This window comes from Ambystoma mexicanum, chromosome 10 (genome assembly GCF_040938575.1).
Source record: "Ambystoma mexicanum isolate Mex_15411 chromosome 10, UKY_AmexF1_1, whole genome shotgun sequence".
Lineage (NCBI taxonomy): Eukaryota > Metazoa > Chordata > Amphibia > Caudata > Ambystomatidae > Ambystoma > Ambystoma mexicanum.
The window spans coordinates 305,346,760-305,373,286 of NC_090932.1; the positions used below are offsets into that span (position 1 = coordinate 305,346,760).

At 45.9% G+C, this 26,527-nt stretch overlaps 1 protein-coding gene across 7 annotated transcripts in view; it reads right to left on the bottom strand.

The window, feature by feature from the left end:
* Positions 1-803: 803 nt before the first annotated feature.
* INPP5D (inositol polyphosphate-5-phosphatase D) overlaps positions 804-26,527 on the bottom strand; it is a 1,036,816-nt gene continuing 1,011,092 nt past the window's right edge. For all 7 annotated transcript variants that reach the window (XM_069617886.1, XM_069617890.1, XM_069617887.1 and 4 more), the window contains one exon: positions 804-2,028. In XM_069617886.1, coding sequence (XP_069473987.1) covers positions 2,026-2,028 — 3 coding nt within the window. In that variant the 3' untranslated portion in view covers positions 804-2,025. The remainder of the gene's footprint in view (positions 2,029-26,527) is intronic.

Below are 26,527 nucleotides of genomic sequence, written 5' to 3' on the forward strand. Positions count from 1 at the left end.
CAGCAAACCTATGGACCCAGGTGGGCCACATGGCTAAGAGACTTTAAATTTAACGCAAGAGCGGTGGGCCTGAGAGGTGACGTATAGAGCCTCACAGCCTTTTCTTCACATATTTATAGCACTTCCGAATCTGTCGCTTTCACCTCCACGATATTCTTTGTACTCTGCCTTTTCCCTTGTTCGCTGCTACTAAACGTCACATTTTATACTTTATATTCTCCCATCTCGACGTTTGCTCTGCTGTTATCAAAGGCCTCCCTGCTTCTTACTTTAACCTTCTCTGTTCAGTCTTTAGTTCTGCCATCCCTCTTCTGTTGTCCCTCGCTCCTCTATTACTACTTCTCTCTGTTCTATTGCCCTTCCCCCATTCAACTATTGCGTACTATTTAATTTCCTCTGCATTGTCTATAAATGCATCCATGGTCTCGCTCCACTCAACTTATCCGCTTTAATCTCTATGTTCCTTTTTGCACCATTTGTACCTAATCACTTCTTTTTGTCCCTCAACTTCCTTGTGCACCATCTGGTTGTCGCTCCTTCTCTCTTCTTGCTCCGAAATACTGGAACTCTCTTCCCCTATTTATTCGATCCCTGCCTTCATTACACATTTCCCGCTCTCGTCTCAAGTCTTATCCTCCCTTGGCTATTTCAGATCGTTAAGCTCTTCTCTACACCTGGATGGTTATTTACCATTTACATCGGTACACTGTATTAGCCACTTTTAAGGTGGTGCAGTGCTTTGGCGAAAGCGCTCTATAAATCACAATACAAATAAATACAAATAACCACAAATATCTCCACCATTTCACCAAATGCTTATGCTTTGTTAAAAGGTTAATGCATGAATCCAGCAATGTCACGAAATGAAGGCCCTGAGACAGTGTTTGGGCCACACATCCAGTCTGTGTAAAGCATTAATCCAGGAGTAAGTGGAAGAGGTACACGCTGATGTTTCCGAAAAGGAAGGAGGTGGAAACTTTTTTACACAAAAAGCATACATAAATCACACTGCAGAGAAAAAGGGGAACTGTACCCCACATACATTAACCACTGCGGACATCCTTATGTTTTTGTCAATGTTAGCAGGTACCTATTAGACTGCCCTCGAAAAAGATGCTTCACTGGAAAAGTGAGGGGGATCTCTTTTATGGTGACACATCGGGCAGGTTCTCCATTGACCAAGTGGCCACCAGCGTTGGACCGAGGATTCACCATTTTAAAACATGCTGTGGGATTAGAGAGGATTATTTTACAATCTCGGAATTGCACTCACTTTGCTGCAAAAAATTGCAGGGCAGTGTATCATGCCATGTGGACCATAGCAAAGTGTTCATTGATCAAACATGTGAGAGGCTGCCCCGCGACAGGCAAGTTGGGTGGTTTTCAAAGAGGACATCTCACTCTCCCGCAGTCTGGAACTCTGATCGGCCATCTCACTTGGTGTCAGTCGCTCTTCGCTTGTCGCAGGGAGGTTATCACTGTGAGTTTTGCACTCCAAGTCCATCACTCCTATTTATTACTCTGAGATTGTACCTATAGGAATAAGCAAGTTCATTCTTTATATCGACAACAACTCCAGTCACATTTTTCAATTAATGCTTTGTAATACTTAAGCTATTACTCCAAACACGCTTCACAATTCTTCTTTGGGATAGGCATCTTCCCTCCAGCTACCTCCAGGTCAAGTAACAGAACCAAATATAGTATAATGCACTGCCACTATACTCCTGTGCCATGGAATAATGTCACGTGCCTGCTCCGAGGAGACAAGGTGGCTGTCTGGGTGGAGGTGTCCGGAAATCAGGTAATGCTTTCCTGCTTTTCCAAAATGTCCTCTGAGTAAGAGATGTATGTGCTAAAGTGCTAAACCGGAAGAAGTGTATGGAGAGAGACTGCTGCTCAATCGCTGACGCATATTAAGCACCGACTGCTTTGAACAATGTTGGCGTTATCAAACACAGAATAGGCAGCAACGATGTGAGCACTGAAGGGTTCTCTGGATCATCCTCCTCGTCAGCAAAACTCTCACTGTGAAGAGAGAAGAAAGACAGTGTAAGCAACACAATCCCTGTTTAAACCACCTGAGATTATTTCTATAGGAGACACAGAGTCAGCATGACCATCGCTATATACTATGTATAACTGAATATTATTCTCTTTTAGGTATGTTTGATGTGGATTCCTTCTGATAGACCATCAGACTTGTGTCTTCTTTTTCCTGACTTGCTCATGGATGTTCTGGGACAGAATGTCTATTGCTGTGACCCTAGAGAAGACTGAACCAATTTTCAGGCTAAAACCTAATCACACAACCTATTTCTAAAACTCTCACTGTCCCTCTGAGAAGAACTCAACTGTCCCTCGGTGCCCAAACTGACCCTAGGGAATGGTGAAGAGCTGCCTTTCTAAAAGGGATAGCGGGAGAATTATACCTCCACTAAACTCAATTTCATTGGCTTAGCCACCTTTCAGATAGATACAGGCTTCTTGGAATTTCTCAGTACACCTTTAGTACAGGACTCACTTTGGGATGTCGCGGGACTCATCCACCCTCAAATATGCGTCCATGGGATCTGTCCTTAAATTGATTCATTATTTGGCCAATGGCCACCTACAATCAGTCCCCTAACCATGCACCTTGTGCACAGCAATACCTAAAAATCTAAGTAAAAAAAGGGGTAAAGGATGTGTTGTCTCTATTGCATGAGTTGAAAAGGATTAACACGTAGTCGGTCAACCGGTTTCAGTCACATGTGACTAGTCACTTTCTTCACGACCATCAACAGCAAGGGTATTACTTTTATCATAACAACTTTCCTTCCTTAAGTGGTAGGAGCCATGTGTGAATTGAGCAACCTCTGAGAGACCAAGGACTGCTAGATCAAGAGGTTAACTATATATGGAATAGGTTCCCTGTTTATTTTTGTCTATTGCTGTGTACACTGCCTTCAGTCTTGGTTTTTCAACTACACTGCTCCGAGGCCCCCCAAAAATAAATCTTAATATAATAACATGTCAGAAATTGGACTACCCAGGCTAGCTGGAGAGGTAACCCATACACCAGGGAACAAGTTGGACTGTATATTTCCTCTGGAGTTATTTGCATTGGTGGACCTCCTTACTTCCATTAACTGGACAAGCCCCAATTGTTTAACATATGACAGTGTACAATGCAAAGACATCTCAAAACAGAAAACCCCCAACTATAAACAGAGAGGCCTTCCAAACGAACTCAAATAGAGTCAAACGCAAACTATGGTAAATTGATTGTTTCGACAATAAGGATGAATTGACCAAATATACCTTATTCAAGGAGTTGGGATCTATCCAAAAGAAACAAAACACACTTTCAAGCTATCTCATAAAATTCCGTTTTTGCTATTTCGCCTAAACTTGCTTCCGGTAGGAAAAGTGACTAATGCTCATTCTGGAATATCTCCAGCTAGTTGTGTTGGCATATTCTGTGATTCATCATAGAATGAGATCTGGACAGACACACCTATTTCTGGAGTTAACCAGTTAAGACGCCAACACTGTGGCTTACCCATTACTAGAAAGGTAGATTGGAACGTTGATACATTTTGCAATCGACTATTTGCGGGAACTCACCGTAGTCAGATTTCTTAACGCAGTTTTAGTATGCACAAACCCCCTTACTTGAAATGGAGTGATTAACATTCAACCTATAATAAACCTCTTCAACCATATTGAGAAAACTGCTTTCATAAGTGAAATGAGATGTATGAATGAATCTGGATGAGATGGTTTTAATATTTAAGACACATGACTGTAATTAGATGAACTTGCATGATTTTTTAACGTCAAACTGTTTTGAGTTAATGTATATAAACTATAAAGGTATAGTTTCCTCTTCTCTGGATTGTCACAGAGTTAACAAAGATTTTATGATTGTCAATGAGTTGATAAATATATACAATGCCTGATATGCATTGATACACACACATTTCTATTTGTTACACAAACCATTCATTGATTGTGACGTTATCCTATGAATTTTGCCGGTATGTTTTAGAAACGCTGTTTGTATTTTGTAGCCTTTGTGCTAACCTTTGTACATCTATTTAATCCTGATTTTAATCATTGTTTATACCACATTAAATTATATTGATTTTGTATGCTAGTGTATCATGTTGGTTCACTCTGCTTAATGCTCCCTGTTACCTTGAACTCTTATTTTCTCCATAATATATTTTATTTTTTGTAAACCATAAATGCTAATACAACTTTAAAGGACACATGCCACTTGGTTAAATCCAACCCCACCATCACACTGTGAAAAGTTCTGTTGTATTCCAAAAGAGGTCTCTGATTACACAAGAGTCATTGAAGCCCCTACTTTATGGCCCTATGCCGCTCATCAACACTAAGGACCAAGCTATAGCTATAGCTGTTATAATAAGCTGTCTATTGCCATCAAATTCCTTGCCCTTCTTAAAACCAGGTTCGTGAAACTTAAACATCTCCCCTACACAGGTACACTTCAATGGTTCACACCATAGCTGGCTGAAGCTACAAAAGAAATCGTTTACCTGGAGCAAAAATTGAGGTACATTACTGCCCAACTGTCAAGCAGTTCCTGCATCAACACCAGACTGTTTATTTAAAAAGACACTCTCAAGAACAAACAAACATATCACACCAATCACGTCTTCCCTGCCACAGCACAGCAAATTAGCTATTGAGAGTTGTGCTCTTAACTGGAGGAACCCCAGTCTTCAGAAGCCATATACATCAAAATACCACTTGCCTTGATATCTGCAATGACCCATTCCATGGCTTTCAGAAAAAGCCAGAATGGAAATAGAATTAGCACATGGAGATCGTTATTGTCCTCCTCTCAGCCAATCATATTTAGAGGGCAATAAATAACTAGTGGTATTGACCGAACTGTGCAAAAGGACCGAAAAAAAGGTCTGAATTTACCAAAAGTCCGAAAAATGCGTACCACCAAAGGGGTTCGAAAACCAAATGTTCGAACCTTTGGTAAGTAAAAAAAAAAAAAAGACTGCCGGGGCTGCGGGGGTGTCCCCCGCAACACCCCTCTCACCGTACTATACAGTATAGTGAGCGGGTTTGGGGGGTACACCCCCGGTACACACCCGACAAAGGAAAAAAAAAAATGGGGGCTGCAGGGTTGTCCCCCCCAACACCCCGCTCACTATACTGTGTGGTATAGTGAGCGGGGTGCTGCGGGGGCCCCTGCAGCACACCCAAAAAAAATAAAACAGGGGCTGCGGGGTTGTCCCCCGAACACCCCGCTCACTATACTGTGTGGTATAGAGAGCGGGGTGTTGCGGGGGAAACCCCTGCAGCTGCCCGTACATTTAAAAAAAAAAAAAAAAAGGACCTTTGGCACCGGTTCCCGATCACGGAAGTGAAATGGAACTGGTACCGCTGGGACACTGCGTGAAGAAAAGGTAAGTAGGGTTTGGTTATATTGGGGGTGTGGGTGGGTTGAGGGTGTGGGTGGGGAGTGTGCCGTGGGTGTGGGTATGTAGTGGTTTGCAGTGTATGTTTGCATGGGAAATGTACGGACCTTTTGATGTGCGTACATTTCTCATGCAAACTTTTCCATCACAGACTTTTCCGTGATGGAAAAATCACGCAGATCCATATTGACTGCCTGCGCTCTGAACATTCTGTCTTCAAATGCAGACAGGGAAACAACAATGCAATTTCCATGCAAGATTTCTTTCAACAAGACACTTCCTCTGCGAGATGCTGCAATATCCTATTTAACACATGAAAGAGAAAGCTAAAAGAGGGGGAAATGCTTTCTCTTTCTTATAGAGAAAGAGAAACAATTTACTTTTACATGACACCTAATGTATGTTTTTGTTAAACCTGTCTGAGTTTAACCGCGTTTGCAATTAAGATGCTTAATTTATGAGAAGAACTGTTATTTCAATATTACAAATAAAACAACATCTAATTTACTAACTCAGCTGCCTATTTACTGTACGCAGTATTAAAGTAACATTTTTTACTTCACCATTAAAACTCCCAAACATGTATTGCTACTAGCATTTTGGGCGTCATTACAAGTTTGGTGGTATTTCAGTGGTAAATCTGCAGAGATACCACCAAATGGATTTACCATTACCGCCACTTGGCTCAGCAGAATCACTGCCAGATTACAAGTGTATTTTTGTATTTAATTTTCATTTATATAGTGCTTTGCACCGAGTCACAGCGCGGTACAATAATCATGATAAAACAACCAGAAAACCAAAAAGTTTATGTGAAAGTAAATTGGCCTTAATGCCAGAGTGAAAGAGAGAATAGGAGGAAAGAGAGCGGAGAAAGAGGGGAAGTGTGTTCCAGTGAAGAGGGGTCCAGAAGAGAGCGAAGGAATGAAAGCGTGATTGGGCACAGGCAGGACAGGAAACTGATAGAAGGAACTGAAACTGGGAACGAAGAGAAGAAAGATATGGAGGAAGTTGAACTTAAGGCGAGAATGGAAGGGAAGCCAATGAAGGGAAGAAAAAGCTTGAGTCCTAGAGTCATGTGCGGCAAGTGAGAAAAGAAGATGAATAGAAGTGTTATAAAAAGATCTGAGAAAGCTCAGGGGAGAATTAGGAAGTCACAAAAGAAGATAAGAGCAGTAGAAAAGACGGGGAAAAGTTAAGAGATGAGATTCACTATTTAGAGGCATGGAAGGTCTGGCTTTACAAATATTAAACAGATAAAACCTACAGGAATGAGAAAGAGATTGAACATGGGGGGAGACGGAGAGAGAGGAGTCAAGGTACACGCCAAGGTTGCATGCATAAAGAGAAATAGTAAGGAAGAAGGAAAATAAATGGAGGCAGGTGGCAGAGGAGAGGGGAAGGATGAAGCGGAAAAGAAAAGTACCTCAGATTTAGAAGAGTTAAGGACAAGGTAGTGGTCTGACATCCAAGATTGGATAGCTATAATGCAAGAGGTCCGAGTGGTATGAATAGAAGGGGAGAAAGCAGAAAAGGAGTGAAAGAGCTGAGTATCGTCAGGATAGAGATGGTGAGATAAACCAAAGGAAGAAATAATAGAGGGAAGGGGAGAGGTGTAGAGTGTGAAAAGAAGCTAACCCAAGACCAAACCTTGGGGGACACAGTGGTGAAGAGGGAATGGCGGTATGGCAGTGTTTATGGACTCCATGGGGATTTCATCGGAATTACCACTGGCCGTAATTCTGCCGAAATGGCTGTTTTGTTGTGGTAAACTGGTGGAATTACCTCCAGCATTTTGCTGGAGGGTTTTCCCCCACCCCACTGTCAAAACCATAGTTGGGCATTGTGGCCGTACCGTTTTTAGCTGTAACGCACAACTCATAATGAGGTCCTATGTGTTTTAGAGATTAATGAAGGGGTCATTATCTCTTGAGGTACTTAACCCCTTCCTTGGTCTATAAGGGACTATTTGGAAATATTTCAAAGTGAGCCATGGAAGTTTTGTTGGTGCCCACCTTCCCCAGATACCCTAGCAAAATGTTGCAAATGTTGGGCAAAACAATGAATTTTACAGAACTATTTGCCAAAGAAAATGTTACTAAGATGCACAATCTGAGCCGAACGCCTATTGCCCAAAGGCCACAACTAGCTAGAGTAGCAGCAGTCATCAAGGAAAACCCATTGGGCCCCAAACAAGATGAAGACAACAAAGACGTGTTCTTCATTTCAGCCATCTGCCAAGACAGGATGGGCAAGCAACGTCTGTCTCAGTGTTCATTGACAAAAAATCGAAGCAAGTCCCCATCCTCATCAACACAGGGGTGTCTGTGAACGTTATGCCTGAAGCACAATTCTGCCAGTTCACCCATCTACCTAAGATATCCAGGCCCAGAGTTCACATCTTTACCTCTGACAGTTCTCATTCTCTACGTCTAGAAGGAGCATTTCACACAGGTGGAGAACCACAAATGCAATTCGATTCCAGCAACATTCTATGTCACCCCGGAGGACAACGACACATTGATGAGCTGTGATACAGCGAAAAGCTAGGACTTCACGTTCAGTGTGGATTGGGCAGACACCAACCTACTTCTCCATGACTGCAATGACCATGTTTGAAGCCAAAAGGTGCCTCAAGGAACAGAAAGTGAGTTTCCACATAGACTACATGGTTCAACCAGTGGCTCTTAGGCATCAGAGAATACCTTCCACGTGAAGAAGAAAGTGGAGGCTGAGCTGTGCAAACTGGAATGCAAAGACATCTTAGAGAGGGTTGCGGTCCCTCTGCCTCGGATCCTCTCAATTGTAATGGTAAGCAAACCAAAACAACTGGGTCCGAATTTGAGTGGATCTAAGACTGCCCGACGGGGCAATCCAACATGAGAGACATCGCACTCTGACGCTGGATGGCATTGGCGATTTACGGCGGTTCACCATATTCTCGACTGTCGATATGATCGGAAATCGGGGTATCACCAGGCGCCTTTGTATATGGTGTCCAAACCCATCACAACCGTTGCATTGCATGTTGGCCTGTTCGGGTACAAAAGACTTAGCTTCGGGTTCTCATCGACTGCTGAGGTCTTTCTGTCCCCCATAAGAGGTGTGCTGGCGGGATACGCCAGGGTCCTCAATGTCAGCGATGATGTACTCATCTACTTTTCATATGAGAGAGAATACCTGCTCTGCCTGACCACAGTGTTTCAATGACTCAAGGGAGACGGCCTCATGCTAAACAAACAGATATGCACATTCATACAATGAAATGTGGACTTCGATTTGTGTTTCAGGGTAATGGCCTCTGTGCGGATCCCAAAAAATGAAGAGGACATTAAGGCTGCAGCCCTTCCCTGCTTGCCATCCAAGGTGAAATGTTTCATCGGAATGGTGAACTTTTGCACTTGCTTTATACTGAATCTGGCCACCCTAATAGAGCCGCTGAGGGCTCTCAACCAGAGGATCATGTGTGGCCAAGGGGCCGAAGGAATAAGCAGCATTCAGCAACAAAAAAGGTGCTTTGGTTGCAGAAACATCTATGGAGTTCTTTGACCTGAGGCAACCATAAATGTGGATGCAACAGCCCCATGGGTATAGGGGCTGTCTTTCATCAGGTTGATCACACAGACACCTGGAAGCCTATCGCATATGCCATCAAAGGCCTCACACCCCCGGAACAGTGCTATTCTCAGATTGCACAGGAAGCGCTTGCTGCTGTTGGCTGGGATTGCTGCCATTGCATTTGTACATTTTTGGTAACCCCATTGCTGTTTTTAAGGACCACAGACCCCCCCCCCTCCTTCCCCATCATGCAGGAGTCAGTCCTGAGGCCTCCAATCTGCCTGGATTGCTGGCTTCTTATATGGCACGATGCTTATGTTCAAGGCTGGGGTAGGCAACCCAGCGGATTACCTGTCTCTGCATCCTCTAGCTCCTATGTCCCCAAACACGGACGTGGAAAGAGGAGTGGAGGGGCTGTGGGACATGATTATACCGACAGCAGCATCCAAAATGATGTCCATTTATGACATAGTGCTGTCCACATCATGGCTTGAAGGTCTGCAGATGGTGATTGATCAGGTGTGAAAGGGGCAGTGGAAATCCCTCCTGGTGGACCACAACCACAGAAATGTGGTGACACATACTTTTCTACAAGGGCTACGGAAGGCACAGACAGACCTGTTTGTGGGCACAGAAGGAGCGCTACTCCACAGATTTACGTTGGTCGTCCCCATCAGCTCATCCCTCAAGTCAAACAACTGGTCCATTCGGCTCATCAGAGAGCCAACAAGATAAAAGCAAAACTGAAAGAGAAGATTTGGTTCTCAGATGTCGAGAAGGAATTAGACTTAATTCTGGCCAGCTGCACCTAGTGTCAAGCAGTGGTCATTGCCACGCACTCCCCATCACCCCACTATCCCTCTAGTCATGGTAAGTCACCTAAAAGGAGTGCAGGCCCATGGAAGGCTTTGAGCATTGATCTTGGGACGATTTTACATTACAGGCACTTCATGGTTGTGCTCAATTAATTTTGGAGTTATCCCAAAGTAAGTTTCTTACCGTCTATGCCAGCTGAGATGGTGGTACCAATCCTGGAAGAAGTTTTCATGGCTCATGGGCTACCGGATGCTATCGGAAAAGTTACTCACCGTAGTGACGCTGGTACTCTTGAGGCTCGGTATGGAGGGCTCCAGTCACATCCTGAATATCAGTCCTCAAACCCTCATATGCAGTCTTCTGTTGTTGCAGCAGCAACAATGTTTTCTATGTTCCGAATGATTTGTCCATGGCGAACTCACCAGAAATCGGTCACTGCACAACACGAGACATCTGGTTTACTCTCCGCAAACAAAGTGGCGAAAGACGGACGCAGAAGGTAAGGTAAGGGGACTGGGGTTAGTTGTGTGTGTGTGTGTTGGTGCATGTGTGTGTGTGTGTATGTATGTATTATGAAGGCATCATGAAGCTAGACACAGACAACAGATTCAATGTTCAAACTCAAATGGTTTATTAAATCAACTGTCAGGATGGTTAAGGCAGGACTTCCCTACCTGAACAAAACTAAGGAAAGTCTGAGTCAAAGAGTCCAACTTAAACATCTATATGTATCCAAAACCTATCCTTGCCCTCACAACTAAATCTAGACAACATGTAGGGATGTCAATAATTAAAGAAATGGTGCTCAACACAAAGTCTGAGCTTATTCCAGCTCTTAGCATCGTTTTCAGCTCCCCTTCCTCGAGGTCAAGAAAGTTCCACAAAGTCTCAAAATCACCTCTCTGAAATTCAAGGCAATACAGTTCCGCACAATCCACAGGGTTCCCTTCCCAAAGTTCCAAACAACACAGTTCAAAAGAAAAGGGTATTGAGGCTCCATCCTCAACACAACATTTGTAGTTCCTCAGGTCTCAGGGTTCCCTTCCCCAAGGCTTCAATTGCAAAAACTGATACTTGTTTCAGTCTTTCAAAGTTCAACACAAATCCAGGCCAATTTGACCCTCTGGTTTGCATCACCAGCTTACTTGTAGTGCTCCTTCTTGGTATATTTCACAATGTCTTGGTATATTTCACACTTCAGGGCTCTCTGGTCTAGGCGCAGTTGTCGGACCACACAGTCCACCCATCACAGGTCGTGCAACCAGGAACCCTAGGCTCTTCAGCGCACACAGGTTCTTCTGTATTTACCCGTGTCCAAATTCACCTTCACTTGTCTTCTTTTTGTCGGCCTCTTGGCTTTATACACAGGTTAACACTCTCCTGGCTTCTCTTTGTCAGCCTTTTGGCTTTGCAATTATGTGTTACATACCTCTTTGCCAGTCTTTGACCTTGCAGCACTGTACCCATTCATAAAGTTCATTGTGTAGTGGTGGTCTGGGTACACTCTTTCACACTTGCACTCTTTTATGTAGGTTGCTTTCAATTGGGCACTTTCCCTTTTGTCTTTCATCCATTATTAGCTTTTGCCTATATTCAATATGCATAACTTGGTTTTATTTCAAGTTTGGTATTCAGTATGCATACTTAAGCTTTGCTTCGAGTTTTCATTTAGTTCGGCATTCAATAACTAGTATTATATGGCAGTTTGTTATCTATGCGTGGCCTTTCCGAGGCACCCCGGCTTTGAGTGACCTCCCTGACACCCAACGGTTGTCGGCGTCCTCTCCGGCGGCTCCTGCTGCCTTTGTTCTCCTTTTCCAGTAAGCGGCCCCTCCTCTGCGAGTCCCACTGGCACTCTGGATGTTCGCCTGCAGAGACCGGTGACTCTGCTTTTCCAGCACAGACATTGTCCCTTCTTCTTTCCTGCTTGCTTGCAGTATCAGCAACACGCTTCCCAACACTGAGGCACCACAACTGTGGTAACCGAACGGCATAACGTGCCTTGGGCTCCACCGGGCCTCTGGTCATTGGCCGGCGTCCTGGCTTCCTCGCAGGCCCCACCATGGCTGCCTCCTCATGTCATGGGTATTCTGCTGGTCTCTCCCACACAGGTGTCCCTGTTCCTCCTTGTGTTGTTTCACGGGTCTCCCTTTATACACCTGCAACCACTTGACAGGTTGCAGGTGTGGACTCATAATTAAACTTGCCCGACTATAGTTAAAGGGACATACCTGACCCTCACAGCCCTCTGCAGGCATCTTTCCCGTCCCAGTACCAAAGTGGTGAAATGAAGTTTGAGTGTTCATTACTCTTAGTCGCCTCTTCCTTGTCCCAGTACTTTCAGAGGTCAAATGTGGGGAAATTAGGGGAGCTGTTTTATAGTGGCCTAAAAAGGCCAGGGGAGGGGCAGGTTGCTCATCAATAGAGAAAGGGAGATACCATGTGTCACCTTTGGGCACCCCACTCCCAATCCCCAAGGACCCTCCACCCAGGTGATCCTCCCTCGCTTCTCCACCCCCAGGGTCAGGATCCAAAAGCGATGGCCTTTCACTGGTCACCTCAGAAGAAGATACAGGGGGAGTAGGAGTGAGAATACCCTCAGGTTTCTCACAGTATGTGTGAGTGTGATTGGGGGAAGGAGGGTGGGTAGTGTACAGAAGGCATAGTATCAAACAGTAAGACAGACACAAGTGATCACAGCTCAAGGGTGTTTTTTGAACTTCAATTGGGTTCGAAAAACGCCTATCTAAACCTAAATCTAAAGAATAACGCAGTCCTAGTGGTGTCTGTCAAAATAAAAGGGCCTATACTAATAAACCTATTACCAATCCTTACTTCTAAATACAAAAAGTGTGGAAAACAATGTTATGCAAAAGAAAAGTGTTCAATAAATGATATGTCAGGATATTCAAACCATTGGCTTCCCTTCCCCATATTTTCAGCACGGGACAAGGCAGCACACTCGAGCTTAGCACAATCTCTGGCTTCTCTAGCACGAGGGTGCAGTTCAAAACTTCATCATCGTGGCCTTCTGTGGCAAAGTCTCTTTACCATTCAAAATCTCTGTTTCAGAGGGCCTGATGCAATACAACAAACACAACAAACAACAAAGTTCCTTTGCCCTTAGGGTTTCACACGTACAAATTCTCGGGTGATTATCTATTCACCCCAGGTGCCCCTCTGCCGGGCTCAGACCCACCTTCTTAGAATTTTACACGTACAAGTTCTCGAGTGATTTTCACTTCACCCCGGGTCCCCCTCCTCCGCGCTCAGACCCACTTCAACACAAAACCTTCTCAGGGGATTTTCGTTTCACCCCGAATCCACCTCCTTTGGACTCAGACCCTCTTTAACACAAAGCTTTCAATTAATCTCCCTTTGCCGGGGTCAGACCAAATTTATCAACTTTGAAGACTTTCGATTGTGCGCAGGGTTTTGCTTAACCTGCCGCATGACCACTTCGATTCACAATTCTCTACAGCAGTTCAGTTTTCAGCTAGATACCTCACAGAGAACTTCGATTCAGCACACACGCGATGCCGGACCACTCTGTCAAAGGTAGCGTATCTCTGTTTCAAAGTTCAATCACTCATCAGCAGTTCAACTTTGATTGCGTGTTTTATCACACGTATTTCAAAGAATGTCTGTTCCAGCACTCGCCATACAATGTTGCCGCTTTCAACATTGGCTTCAACACAGACCAGTCTTACAGGGGCGTAGACAGGGTAGGGCCCGAGCAGGCAATGCCCACCCAAAATCTGTAAATGCCCACTCAGCAGCGCTGTGTGGGCATTTACAGATGTTAATGTCACTGTGGTGGGCCCAACTACATTAGCTTCAGGCCCCACTTGTTAGAAAACCCTGGCTACGCCTATGGTCTTGTATCAGCCTCCCCAACGCACTGGCTGTGTTGATTATACTGACGCTGCTTTGTTCTTGGAGCCAAGGACGGAACCAGAGTGGCTGAGAATTCTCCCCGCCTTGCTTCTTGATGCAGGACGGCCCTGGGTATCTCTGACACACAGTGCAGGATTATTCAGCCTATTTACCTGGTCTTACGCTTTCCAATCTCGAGGCCTCATGAAAGCAACGAAAAGGTCAAGGGAACTCCCCTCCTTACAATCCCCTTCTGTTTTGCCGTTTTTCTCCTCTTGTTAAATTGCTATCTTGGAACTGCTGTTTCCTCGTGTGCTTTGTCTCGCTACGAGTGTACTCTTATGTTCTGCCTTTTATCCGTGTGGGGAAGCTGAATGGAAGTCAGGTGTGTGTGATGGTCAGTAATTGTCTGACCTTGCCTGACCATTGTATTGGGACACGTCAGGTATACGGCTCGGGTGTTAGCCCGCTTTCTCTCATAGGAAGCTGTCTGTGAGAAAGTGTTCATATTGTAAAGGGGGTGGAGGCGTTGGAGTTCCAAAATATCCTACTTGGTAGGATGGGGTAAAGGTGTTATAGGGAAGGGGATAGCGCGTCTCACCATCCAGTGTCCCACTCCCCGAAGAACTCTCACCCAGGTGATCCTCTCGCACTGGTCCACCCCCAGGTATTGGATCCAAAAGCGATGGCTGTGTCTTGGCCACCTGGATGACATATCCCCAGGGACTAGTGAGTGAGACACCTTCTGGTTTCTCACAGGAGAAGGGACAATGGGACGGAGCATGTGTCCCCTGCAGAACATAGGGTAAGTAGTGGGCGGGGGAGGGCAGGGGAGATTATGGGGATTGCAGGACTGTCCCCCGCATAGGAGCATGATAGGGAGGGGCACGCAAGTTAAATTATGTTTTCCCACAGCGCCGGGATCAGTATCGGTGAACTGGGATTCGATCGAATTGGCCTGCGGATAAACAGCTTAGAACCATTTTCTAAGCTGGCACAGCCTACCTCCTTCCGAACTGAAAGCTGCATCCAAGAAAGACAGGTTGTTGGAGGCATACAGCAAAAATGTTTATGCTAATGCCTCACTCCAAATTTTGTCAAGCCAACTCTGACGCACTTCTGTCAGCGGCCAACTAGCGACTATGATTGGAAATAGACGATTTTCAGCAGTACTTACCTCAGGACAGGACAGTGGCATTTAAATCTAGATTGACTGAGGCAAAATTAATAGTGCTAGAACGATCCATGCACCCATTCACCAAAGACACCGCAAGTACATTTGCTTCAGGGTGGCAGGGCATCATTACCAATTTAAAGTCTCCTGGTTCGGTCTAGAATTAGCACTCACAGGTTTTACCGTGTCTAGCACCTGCTGCGGCCCATCTCTTAAAGACAGGCCTGCCCTTCACTTACCTATAGTCTTCCATGTTGAGTCTTCTAAAAGCCGCTTCCCAGCTCTCACACCAGTTTCGGTTTTGTACGATCGGACCGAAAAAAAAGGTCCGACCGTACATTACGACTGAAAAATGCTACCACCAAAGGTTCGAACACCAAAAGTTTGAACCTTTGGTGGTAGCACTGCAGCTAAGCAAAAATAGAAAAAATAAAAAAAAAATAAAAAAAAGACTGCTGGGGCTGCGGGGGTGTACCCCGCAACACCCCACCCACTATACTGTGTGGTATAGTGAGCAGGGAGTTGCGGGGGACACCCCCACAACACCCGCGAAAAAAGAAATAAAAAGAAAGAAAAAAAATGGGGTATGCAGGGGTGTCCCCCCGCAACACCCCGCTAACTATACTTTATAGTATAGTGAGCGGGGGGTTGCGGGGGAAACCCCTGCAGCCACCGTAGTATGTAAGTGTGTTCGCATGAAAAAGGTGCAAACTTTTGGTAGTTCGCACCTTTCTCATGCAAACTTTCCAGCTGCCGCAAAATCAGCCGCGGTCGGCTCACTTAGAATCCCAGTTTCTAAGGGCCCGCTGTGAAAATGAGAGACAGGTGTTGCAAGAATGTCACCCGTGCCCCACTCCCAAACACAATAAACAAAAAACATGCGGGTCTGCAGAGGAAATGTTCCACGTTTTAAGCACAACACAGTGCAGCTGCAGCGCAATGCTCCATCCCACCCGACGCAGAGAAAGGGACTGACGGTTGGGCAAAGCATGCAGAGGAGCTACCATGTAGGGCATGGCAGGGTCTGCCACGCGCAAGATTCTAAAGACTGCGTTGCAATACATTCCATGAGTATGGAGGAAAGGGGATGGGACGTAAGAGTACTGCTCTGATAATGGCTCTCTGTTTTAGAGTAAGGTGTTCAAAGACCTTCTATGGTGTCACCCGCAAGTGGATCACGTCTTGCTGTGCCTGTGCCAATAAGGATATGGAAAGGTTTATGAGAACTCTAAACACATTGTTGTAGATTGCTCATGGGAAGGGTGATTCCCTGGAAGATGCAGAGCAATCTGAAGGCAAGCTGTTGCAGAGGACTCAACCTGTGACACAAACTGTGCCTTCCCATTGAGCCCACTGCATGGACCGCTTCAGCAAAGAACAGATCAATGATCACGGTTCAGAGGAGGGGTACCAGATTAGCCAGAAACTGCAGCTAGTTTTTCAACCTCCGGAGTGTCCGACAAGACTACGAGGTTGCTATGCCTAGCGACACCCACAAGGCCTATAGGGAGGACGATGATGGGGAATGACCTCCATCACCCCGGAACCTGCTTGGTGGTCCCAGAGTGTTGGAAGAGCTGAACAAAAATGGTAACCTGCAACAAGAACCACCTTGTTCATAATGGCAAGAGAACGCATCAGGGAGGGGCCCCCGACCAGAGAATAGATGGGTCCCTCTCAAGATGAGTGACTAAGTGCTTGACAATTAAGAAGCTTATGTAATGTTAAAAGTTTGTTGTGGGTTAAGAGGGATGTTGTGACGTAGGATGCCCCATGTGAGAGATGTCTTCCATCGCATGCATGGGAAGGGTAAGATTTGAATAGAATAGGCACCTCCCGAGAAAGTGGGGTGCAGTCAAACACACAGATCTTCGTTTGCAGGTGTCCTATAACACTCCATCGAATGCAAAGCCCCTGCTAACAGGATCGCATCATGCAAGGTGGCGAAGCAAGATTGGGTGATCTACAGTATCAAAGGTTCCTCCGAGTGCTATATGTACTAGCAGATAGGTTTGCTTGTGTTAGCTGCTTCAAGGGCATTGTCCAGAATTTCATGGAGGGCTGTTTCTGTACCATACCCTCGAGGAAACCGGACTGTGTCTTCCAGCCCTTGTATGTGACACCAAGTGAGCCCCTGTATGTCTGTGCATGTCAGTCCTGATCTGTGAATTACAGCGTGCCTGTTGCTCCCTGTAAAAGTCCAAGTGTGACTTTAAATTGATGTGTGCAACAGTGCATTCCAGTCTTTCTATCGTTTGTGGATTCTTGCCGGTTAGTCCTTAACTGTGAATCTGAGTATGCCTACAAGTTCTTCTCCATGGCTGCCATTCTGCCTGTGTGAGTGTCCTTGAGGTTGAGGCTCATTACGGGATTGCTGGTAACCCACCTGTAATACCGGTGGGTTACTGGCAAACGTGCCTTATCATTACCTGCATCTGAGATCCCTGTGTTGCCGGAATTTTATGGGTGCCAGCAACGGTAGTACGTTCCCATTCCATGGAGTCCGATAGGAATGGAATGGGTTTGCTACAATCACTGGCACTGGTACTATCGGTGCCGGTGATTGGGCCAATTCCTTGCCGGTAGGGGCCTGAACCCCTGGCAGGACAGGCCTGCCGGGAGTACACTGCCCCTACCGGCAAACTCAGAGTTTGCTAGTCCAGTACAAATGCTGAATCCGGTATTACCGGCATTTGTTCTGGCATTTTTACCAGACCGGTACACTTGTAATGAGGCCCTATATCTCAATGTCTCAATCTGTGAGCCCCAGTATATCGGAATACCAGTGTGTATGCAAGCCCATCTTTGTAAGTCTGTCAACCCGAGAGTGCTATTCAAGCAGTGGGTTTTTGCCTCTGTGTCTCTCTTTGTAAGTGTGTCTCTCTTGAAACACTTGTGTAAAGGCACGTTATAAATGCCATATCATATCAGATCATATCATAAGCGCCTGCCTTTGCAGAGCTTGGGAGCGTGATTTGGGTTGTGCTATTTTGCACAAAATGAGGAAGCAGGTGCTGGGAGTGGGTTTAGGAGCAAATTGGATCTGAAACGAAGACTTATTCAACCAAAGGTTTTGGGTTGCCTTTATTGGACTCCAGTATGTATTCATAGCCTAGATTTGATAGACAATGATAGATGCTGGGGTTGTGGTGAGGGGAAGCGCACTTTATTGCATATGTTATGGGAGCGCCCTAGGTCAAAGATTTTTTGGAAGGATGTACTGGATAGAGTGGATGCGATTTTGAGTATGTATTTCCAGAGGGTGCCTCTTCAGGTTTTTCTGTTGTCTGGCAGGGGAAGATGTATAGATGCAAAAAAGATATGGGCAATGGATCGACAATTCTGATGGTAGCGACAAAACAGATTCTGAAGCTGTGGAAGACTAGGAAAAAGCCATTGGTGGAAGAGTGGTTGTATGATGTACAGATTCTGTCAGGCTTTGAGAAAGTCTTGTTTTTTTTTAAAAACCTTTATTTTTGGTTTTCTGAACACAATACAACTTCTCACCCACATTAGGGTGGAATTAACTTGCACCATTCCCATTCCCCACTCCCCGCGTCCCACCCCGCGCTCCCCATCATGGTGTTCGGTGTCAATGACGGCACACTCTGCACCAAGCCAGTTCCTCGTCATAAGGAATCGGGGAGATCTTTATTTGGAACTTTGGACGCCATTTAACAATTGATATGGTCCGTAGGAATTCTGGGTAGGTTGTATAGTTAGTTGCGTGCGTCTGTGTGCATGTGTGAATGTGTGGAATGTCTTTTTTTAATTTATTTACTGACCCCCTACTTGGGGACAATCCTTTTTTGTGATTCGCACTATGTTATTCTATTTATTTTTATGTTTTGTAAATAATTCTTTAGGATTCCTGTGTGAGTTGACAACGTATTCAATTGTTGCAAGGAGGGAGCGGGGGGGGGGGGTTGTTTAAGTTATTACATTGTTGACTTTGTACTCAGATCTTGTAGAATTTAAAATATAAATAAAGACTTTAAAAATATTTTATTTTTAAAGAAGGCGCTTGCAGGACTGTAAGTCCTTCTCTTATTGCCTTGGGCTGATTCTTGCTGATGCACCCAGGTCAGGTGGTCTGTAAAAGCAGTGTCATTTGCAATGCACACATCTTTTGTTTTCTTGTCGTATGTGTCTTCACATGCAACGTATACTGCAGAGTATACTCTCTTGTTTCCAAAATCTGTTTCTTGATTATTTAAACTTAGACAACACTGTCAATATAAAAGCGAAATGAAGCGGTTAAACAACTTAGTAAAGTAGATTTTGATCAAACATAAGTTTAATAGTACAGCAGGAAAAAAATCTCCAGGAAAAAGGAGATAAAAGACCTCCCCACCTACCCCAAGATCAGCATTGTTCCCCCTGCACCTCATTCTCCAGTAAGCAATTTAGCTCCCGTCAGAGGCAGAGCTTATCTAGTGCTGCAGCTCCACTAGCCTCCCTCAACCCCCCCATATTATGACTATCAAAATATATGTATGATTTGTACACACTGCGGGCATGTAAATTGCACATTGCACGCCATCAACCCAGAAATGGAATCCTGGAGGACCTATTCCACTGCCATCAATTCCCATTTTCTTTGGATCCAGGACAAGAAGGCAGGGGAATCAGGCTTTTTCCATGAAGAAGCTGTAGCTTGCCGTAACTTGCTAAGCCCCGGCAGTAAGGTTGGACAGCAGTCTTCATTCCCGTGACTTCATACCCTCCCAACTCCTACATCTATGGCTTCATACGAAGATTGCCTGATCATATTAATCAATTTGCTGGAGCCCAAATCTCTTTCCAGTACCCTGTTAGCTTTGGGCAAGACCACCAACTATCCAGGTGGTGTCTCATCAGACCACAGCCGACCAGCATCAGTGTTGTACATTTGGATACATTGGGTCTCATTAGGAGTTCAGGTGTGTGGTAAAAAGGTGGCATCAATTCCGTTGCTGCCACTTTCTTTGGTGGTAATGGAATTACTTCCACTTTTACCACAATACTGAATTCTTGGTTTGGAGGTACATTGGAGGATTCACCTCCAGCAAATGCTGAAGGTGAATCCTCCACTTTACCTCCAAACATCATAGGATTTAACACGCAGTAATGCTTCTCGCCGTACATCTGCCCACAAGCCCCATCAAATCCTATGAACTCTAGAAATGGGGATTTACACTCTCATAACCCCACTCGTAACCGTCAAACTTTTCTGAATGTAGTGATGTCTCTACACTATGATCAAGTCAGGGGATTGTCCCTGTCAGGGGGAACAGGGACCCCTTCCGACATGGGGTAGGTGGTTTAAAATGGCGTATGTCAGATCCGATCCTACCCCAGAGGCAGTTTGAGGGAGTTGGGGGGCCCTGTCCGTGGGCCTCTTGAGTGTACCTTGTTCACTATTGTTGCTAACCCTGTTAGTAAATAAATACTGTTCAGCCCCTTTTCTTGCCAGTGTTCTCTTGTGTCCTTTTCAGGACTGCAAGTTCCAGTATGCAACAAAGCGGCAACCAAACGAGCAGCTGGAGAAAGACGCTGACCTAGAAGCTCCCTTTCACATCAACTTGCAGCCTACGGGCATGTGCTGTAGCCTTCCAAAGCGGATAGAAGACAAGACACCGGGTGAACGCCAACCTTCCTCGACCGCTGAGACTGCATGAACACCCACACACAAAAAGGTGGCGCGTTATAAATGCCATATCATATCATATCAAGAGGTAAAAGCTATAAACATAAGACAGAGTGAAAGTAGTTTGGGTGAGCGTCCTGCTGCTGCTGCAGAATAACGCGAAGCACGTGTTTTCCATCGGGCGTGGTTTAAATAGCAGAGAAGTGCTTCCAGTGTGTGTTCCACCCAGGTAAGAAAAGAGTTCCTGAATGGAGGGAATAGTTCCTCCCAGCCCTGATGGCTGGGACTTCAACCAGACTGGATTGTTCTGGGTAAATATGCAGCATGGTCTGCCTCAGGTAAGTCCACCCAAGCATTATTACACTGTTTATCAATATGAGCCCGGCGCCTATGGCGCCGGGACTGAAACCCTTCATGAGCCTGGCGCCAAAGGCGCCAGGACACGGTCCAAAGGGCCCCTGTAGGGGTCTGCTGGGTCCGGAGTAGTGGAAGACGGGTCTGCTTCCGAGGGCGCTGGGCCAGTCCTGGCCCCTCGGGAGTAGCGCCCATGACAGCACCCCCCCTCAAGGCCCCTCCCAAACTTGTCCTCCCCGGGGGTTTTGGTTTATCGGGAAAGGTTCGGTGAAATTTCTGGACTAGACGAGGAGCATGGACGTGGTCATAGGGTTCCCATGACCTTTCCTGAGGTCCGTAGCCTTTCCAGTCGATTAGTAAGAATAGCTTCGATCTGATGATTTTAGAGTCCAAAATGTCTTTTACTTCAAATTCGGGCTCCCCATTCACTTGAACGGGCTCTGGAGGATTGGTCAATCTGGTTCCAGGTTGCATGGGTTTCAAAAGAGATACGTGAAATACAGGATGTATTCTCATATGGGTTGGCAATTCTAATTTAACGGCCGCTGGATTAATTATGGCCGTAATTGGATATGGTGCCAGGTATTTGGGGTTGAAGGTGCGAGGCCCTTTAAGCGATAAATGTTTGGTGGACAGCCAGACTTGATCCCCAACCTGGTATTGAGGGGCATTGCTTCGGTGTTGATCTGCTCCTTTTTTGTACCTCACTTTAGCTTGTTGTAGATGTGCAGTGGCTTCCTTAAAAGCTTGGGTAATAACGGTGTGCAATTGATCCACGGCGGGTGTTCCAAGATCTTGAGGTGGATCAAGGTTGGAGGTTCGAGGATGAATCCCATACAAGATGTAGAAGGGACTCTTCCCGGTACCCGAATGAACTGAATTGTTGTAAGCATATTCAGCTATCCAAAGGATGTCCTTCCAGTTACTCTCCGACTGTTGTAGCATGCATCGCAAATATTGCTCGAGAGTCTGGTTTGTTCTCTCGGTTTGCCCGTCGGTCGGGGGATGATGGCTGGTCGAAAGTCTTACATCGATTTGAGCTAATCGACAACATCTACGCCAAAAGTGGGAAATAAACTGGCTCCCCCTATCTGAGATTAGTACTGACGGGAAGCCGTGTAGCCGGACGATGTTTTCAAGAAATACTTTGGCTAGGACTGATGCTGAAGGTAAGCCTTTTAGCGGAATGAAGTGGGCCATTTTAGAAAACAGGTCCACAATAACAAGAATGGTGTTGTACCCGGAACAGGACGGTACGTCTGTGATGAAGTCCATGGAAAGGGTATGCCAGGGACACGGTGGGATGTCTAATGGTTGCAGAAGACCAGCCGGCCTCTTCTTCTGACCCTTGTTTTGAGCGCACACACCGCAGGACATCACGAATTCCTTTATGTCTTTTCTCCACGAAGGCCACCAGAAGTGTCTCTTCACCTTTTCTGTGGTTTTGGCAATGCCAGGGTGACCCTCAATTAATGAATCATGATAGCAGGAGATTACCTGTCTTTGTAAATCGGCGTGTGGTAGGAACAATCGTCCTTGGAAATAAGGCAAGTCATTGCTTACGGTGAAATCTTTTCCTTTTTGTAACCAGTTCAGTAAGTCTGGTGAGGTTACAAGTTGTTTAGTTTTTTCTTCAATATCCTCAATGGATTGTGAAGAAATCAGACCCACGATCCTTTGTTCAGGAATTATTGGTACAGGTTCTGGATTGGCAACGTTATATCCCATTCCAATTCAGGAAAGAGCATCCGCTTTGCCGTTCTTGTTGCCGGGGCGATAAGTGATCACGAAGTCAAATTCAGCAAAGAATAGAGCCCAGCGAAGCTGTCTGGAGGATTGATCCTTGGTGGTTTTCAGATACTGCAGATTTCGATGATCGGTGATCACTGTGACGGTGTGTCTGGCCCCGAGGAGATAATGCCGCCATGCCTTAAAGGCTGATTTAATCGCTAGAAGCTCTTTGTCTGTGATGGTGTAGTTGATCTCAGGCGCCGAGAACTTCCGCGACCAGAATGCCACAGGATGCAGTTGGTTAGTCTCTGGATCTCTTTGTGATAGGACTGCTCCCATTGCTAAGCTGGAGGCGTTGGTTTCAACGATGTAAGGGAGGTCCGGGCGTGGGTGTTTCAGTATTGGCGCCGAGGTGAACTTAGCCTTTAGCTCTTGGAAGGCTTGTTCTGCTTCTGCGGACCATTCAAAGCGTTTATTTTTTCTTAACAGGGCGGTGTTGGGTTGTACCACTCGTGAAAACTCTGGAATAAATCTACGGTAAAAATTGGCAAAGCCTAGCATGCTTTGAACGCCTTTCACGGAAGTAGGAGACGGCCATTTGAGGATAGCGTCTACTTTTCTCGAGTCCATGTGGACTCCTTTGGGTGTCAGAATAAATCCCAAAAATTCGACCTCAGTGACATGAAAAACACATTTTTTGAGCTTGGCAAAAAGTATATGTTGGCAGAGTTTTTCAAGGACCGCCCTAACATGATTTCGATGGTCAGCTTCTGAAGATGAGTACACAAGAATGTCATCTATGTAGACGACAACGCAGACATCAATGAGCTCTCTGAGGACATCATTCATAAAATATTGGAAGGCGGTCGGTGCATTGCATAGTCCAAAGGGCATCACTTGGTATTCAAATAGCCCATACTTAGTGCGAAAGGCCGTCTTCCATTCATCTCCTTCCTTGACCCGTACCAAGTGATAAGCTCCCCGGAGATCAAGCTTAGTATAAATACAGGCGTTTTTTACCTGGTCAAGGAGTTCCGGGATCAGAGGTAAGGGGTACCGGTTTTTTACTGTTATCTGGTTCAGAGCACGATAATCTATACAGGTTCTGAGGTCACCTTCTTTTTTTGGTACGAAGAACGGAGCCGAGGATGCAGCGGACTTCGACGGACGGATAAAGCCATTGGCCAGGTACTGGTCTAAATACTGTCGCAGATGAAGGTTCTCAGGCTCGGTAAGGGCGTAAATCCTACTGCAAGGGGGAGCTGCACCAGGTAGCAAATCTATCTGACAATCGTATGATCTGTAGGGTGGCAAGGTGTTAGCCTGTTCCTTTTGAAAAACATCTTGGAACTCTCGATACTCTAGAGGTAATTGTGGACTGTCAGCCGTTACTGACGCTAGGCCAATGTTGTGTCGTGGATAACAAGTTGGTGTGCACTCTGGGAACTTTATCGTCTTTGCTCGCCAATCAATCTCAGGATTGTGTTTCTCCAACCAAGGAATCCCTAGAATTACTTGGAATTGAGGAGCCTTGATCACGTCGAACACAATTACCTCCTGATGCCCGTCTTGGCCTAGTATCGTCACTTCAGTAGTGGTATCGGTCACTGGTCCGGAGGCGATTTCCGTCCCATCCACCGTGGTAATGACGTCTTTAACCACCTTTGGACAAAGAGGTAAGTTCATCCTGGAAGCCAATTTGCGGTCCACATAGTTTCCAACTGCTCAGCTATCAATGTATGCCTTAATTGCATGCAAACGATCCGGTTGCTCTGGGTTTACGAGGACCATTGGCATTATGAAGTGCGAGGTCAAAAAACTGGTTTTTACGCTCGGCAAGCGGACCTCTACACTTGTCGGGCAAGGTCGTTTCCCGGCTCAGGCTTTTCAGAACTCTTATCAGAAGCTCCCACTGTCTTCTTAGGTGGTTTCACCGGGCAATCTCGAAGAAAATGTCCTGAATTTCCACAATAGAGACATAGTTGCATTAATCGTCTCCTGTCGCGTTCTTTCTGGGTTAGGGGACCCTTTACAACCCCAATTTGCATAGGTTAGACGGCTTCAACTCCTTTGGTGTGACTTTGAGGCTTAGGGAACACTCGTGTTTCAAACCTGGATCGATCCGCCTTTCTGTTTTGTAGTCTGTGATCCAATTGGACCACCAAATCAATGTACTCTGAACAATCCTGAGGAGGATTCACTACCTGGGCAAGGACGTCTTTGAGTTCGCCATGCAAACCCCTGTGAAAAAGCGTGATTCTTTTGTCCTCAGGCCATCTGGTTTCCACGATTAGCCTATTGAATGATGCAATGAAGGCCAAAAGATCTTGATTGCCCTGTCGTAGGGAAAGGAGTTCGTTGTCCAGGGCCTGCCCCTGGGAATGCCTTGCAAAAAGTCTTTCCATATTTGCCTGGAAGGTCGGGAAATCACAAAGGATCGGGTCATCCTGTGTAAACAGAGGGATCGACCAATCAGCGGCACTGCCGCTAAGATACGAAAGCACAAAGGCTACCTTAGTCTGGTCAGTCGGAAAGGCTGCAGGTCTACAAAGAAAGTGCAATCGGCATTGATTTATAAACACTGCAAACCTTTTAGGGTCACCAGAGAAGCGTTCAGGCGGTGCCAATGGCACATTTCCGTGTAGGTTGATTTGAACAGGATTGGCTGAAGCCGCTGGGATATAGCTCCCTCCTGAATTAGGTAGCGGGGTTTGCCCCGCTTGTGTCTGTAATAACTGTCTGGCGAGATCATCAGTTCGTTCTTTTGATATTATCAATTCCCTCCTAAGGGCATTAGTTTCCTGGCGGGCAGCATGAACTTCAGCTCTTAATTCCCCTAATAACTGGGCCAGTTGGTCTGTGTCAGAAGTTTCCATAGCGCCTGGGTAGGAGGTTATTGGTGGGTTTCGCGTTCTGTAACGCTCACCTGATTCCCACGGAGGCGCTGATCCCGGCTGGGCTGCTATCGTTTCTTCAATTGAGAAGCGTAGAGCTCGGACGACTCTCAGGACTGGGCTTCCTCTTATCGAATGTCTGACTTGCAGGGTAAGTTTTCTGCAAGTGGAAGAAAAAGGGTTAATCACCGTTTGATGGGATTCCTTCTCCCACCAATCGCCAGTTTCTCCCACAGCCTAGCTTTCTACTTGTCTCGGCGAGCTCTCACCTTACGCGTATAAATGCTGAGCTCTCCATCCTGCGTCTGGTGCAGGGGTGTGTGGATTCCAGTTACGTCACTGGATGAGTTCAGTGTTGAGGCTCAAGTCTTTGCAGCCTTAGTTGTGGCACTGGTGCTGGGATGCTGAAGAGCAATGCCGCCGTTACTGCACGAGCGGATGCCTGTAAGTATACTGTAGTCTTTAGGCTTTAAAAGATGGGCACCTCAATAATGTCCCTTTTCCTTTGTTTGCCTCGGGATGCTGTGGGCGTAGTTTTCCGTTGCCGCTGCACGTGCCGATGCACGTAAGTATAATGTTCGTTGGCCGCTTTTAATGACACCTCTAATAATGTCCTTTTTCTAGTTTTCAGGTGCCGGGATGCTGCGGGCTTTATGTCCGTTGCCACTGCACGTGCCGATGCACGTAAGTATAATGATTGTTGGCCGCTTTTAATGGCACCTCTAATAATGTCCTTTTTCTAGTTTTCAGGTGCTGGGATGCTGCGGTTGATGCGGCTGCTTCTGCGCGTGCAAAAACTGGTAAGTTAAGATGAATGTGACTGCCTTCACCCAAACCCCTTTTTAATTATGTCCTTTGCCTTTCAGGTGCAGAGAAGCTGCCGAAGAGAAGGCCGCGGTTAGCTCCGTTGCAATCACGGATGGATCAGGTAAGCGGGCGCGGCTGTGAGCGAGTTGCACTTTTCTAACCTTATGTTTATTCTCTGCAGGTTTTGCCGGTGACTGGATTCCGGGATCTGGTAAGTATTGTTCTGTGTCTTTCTTCA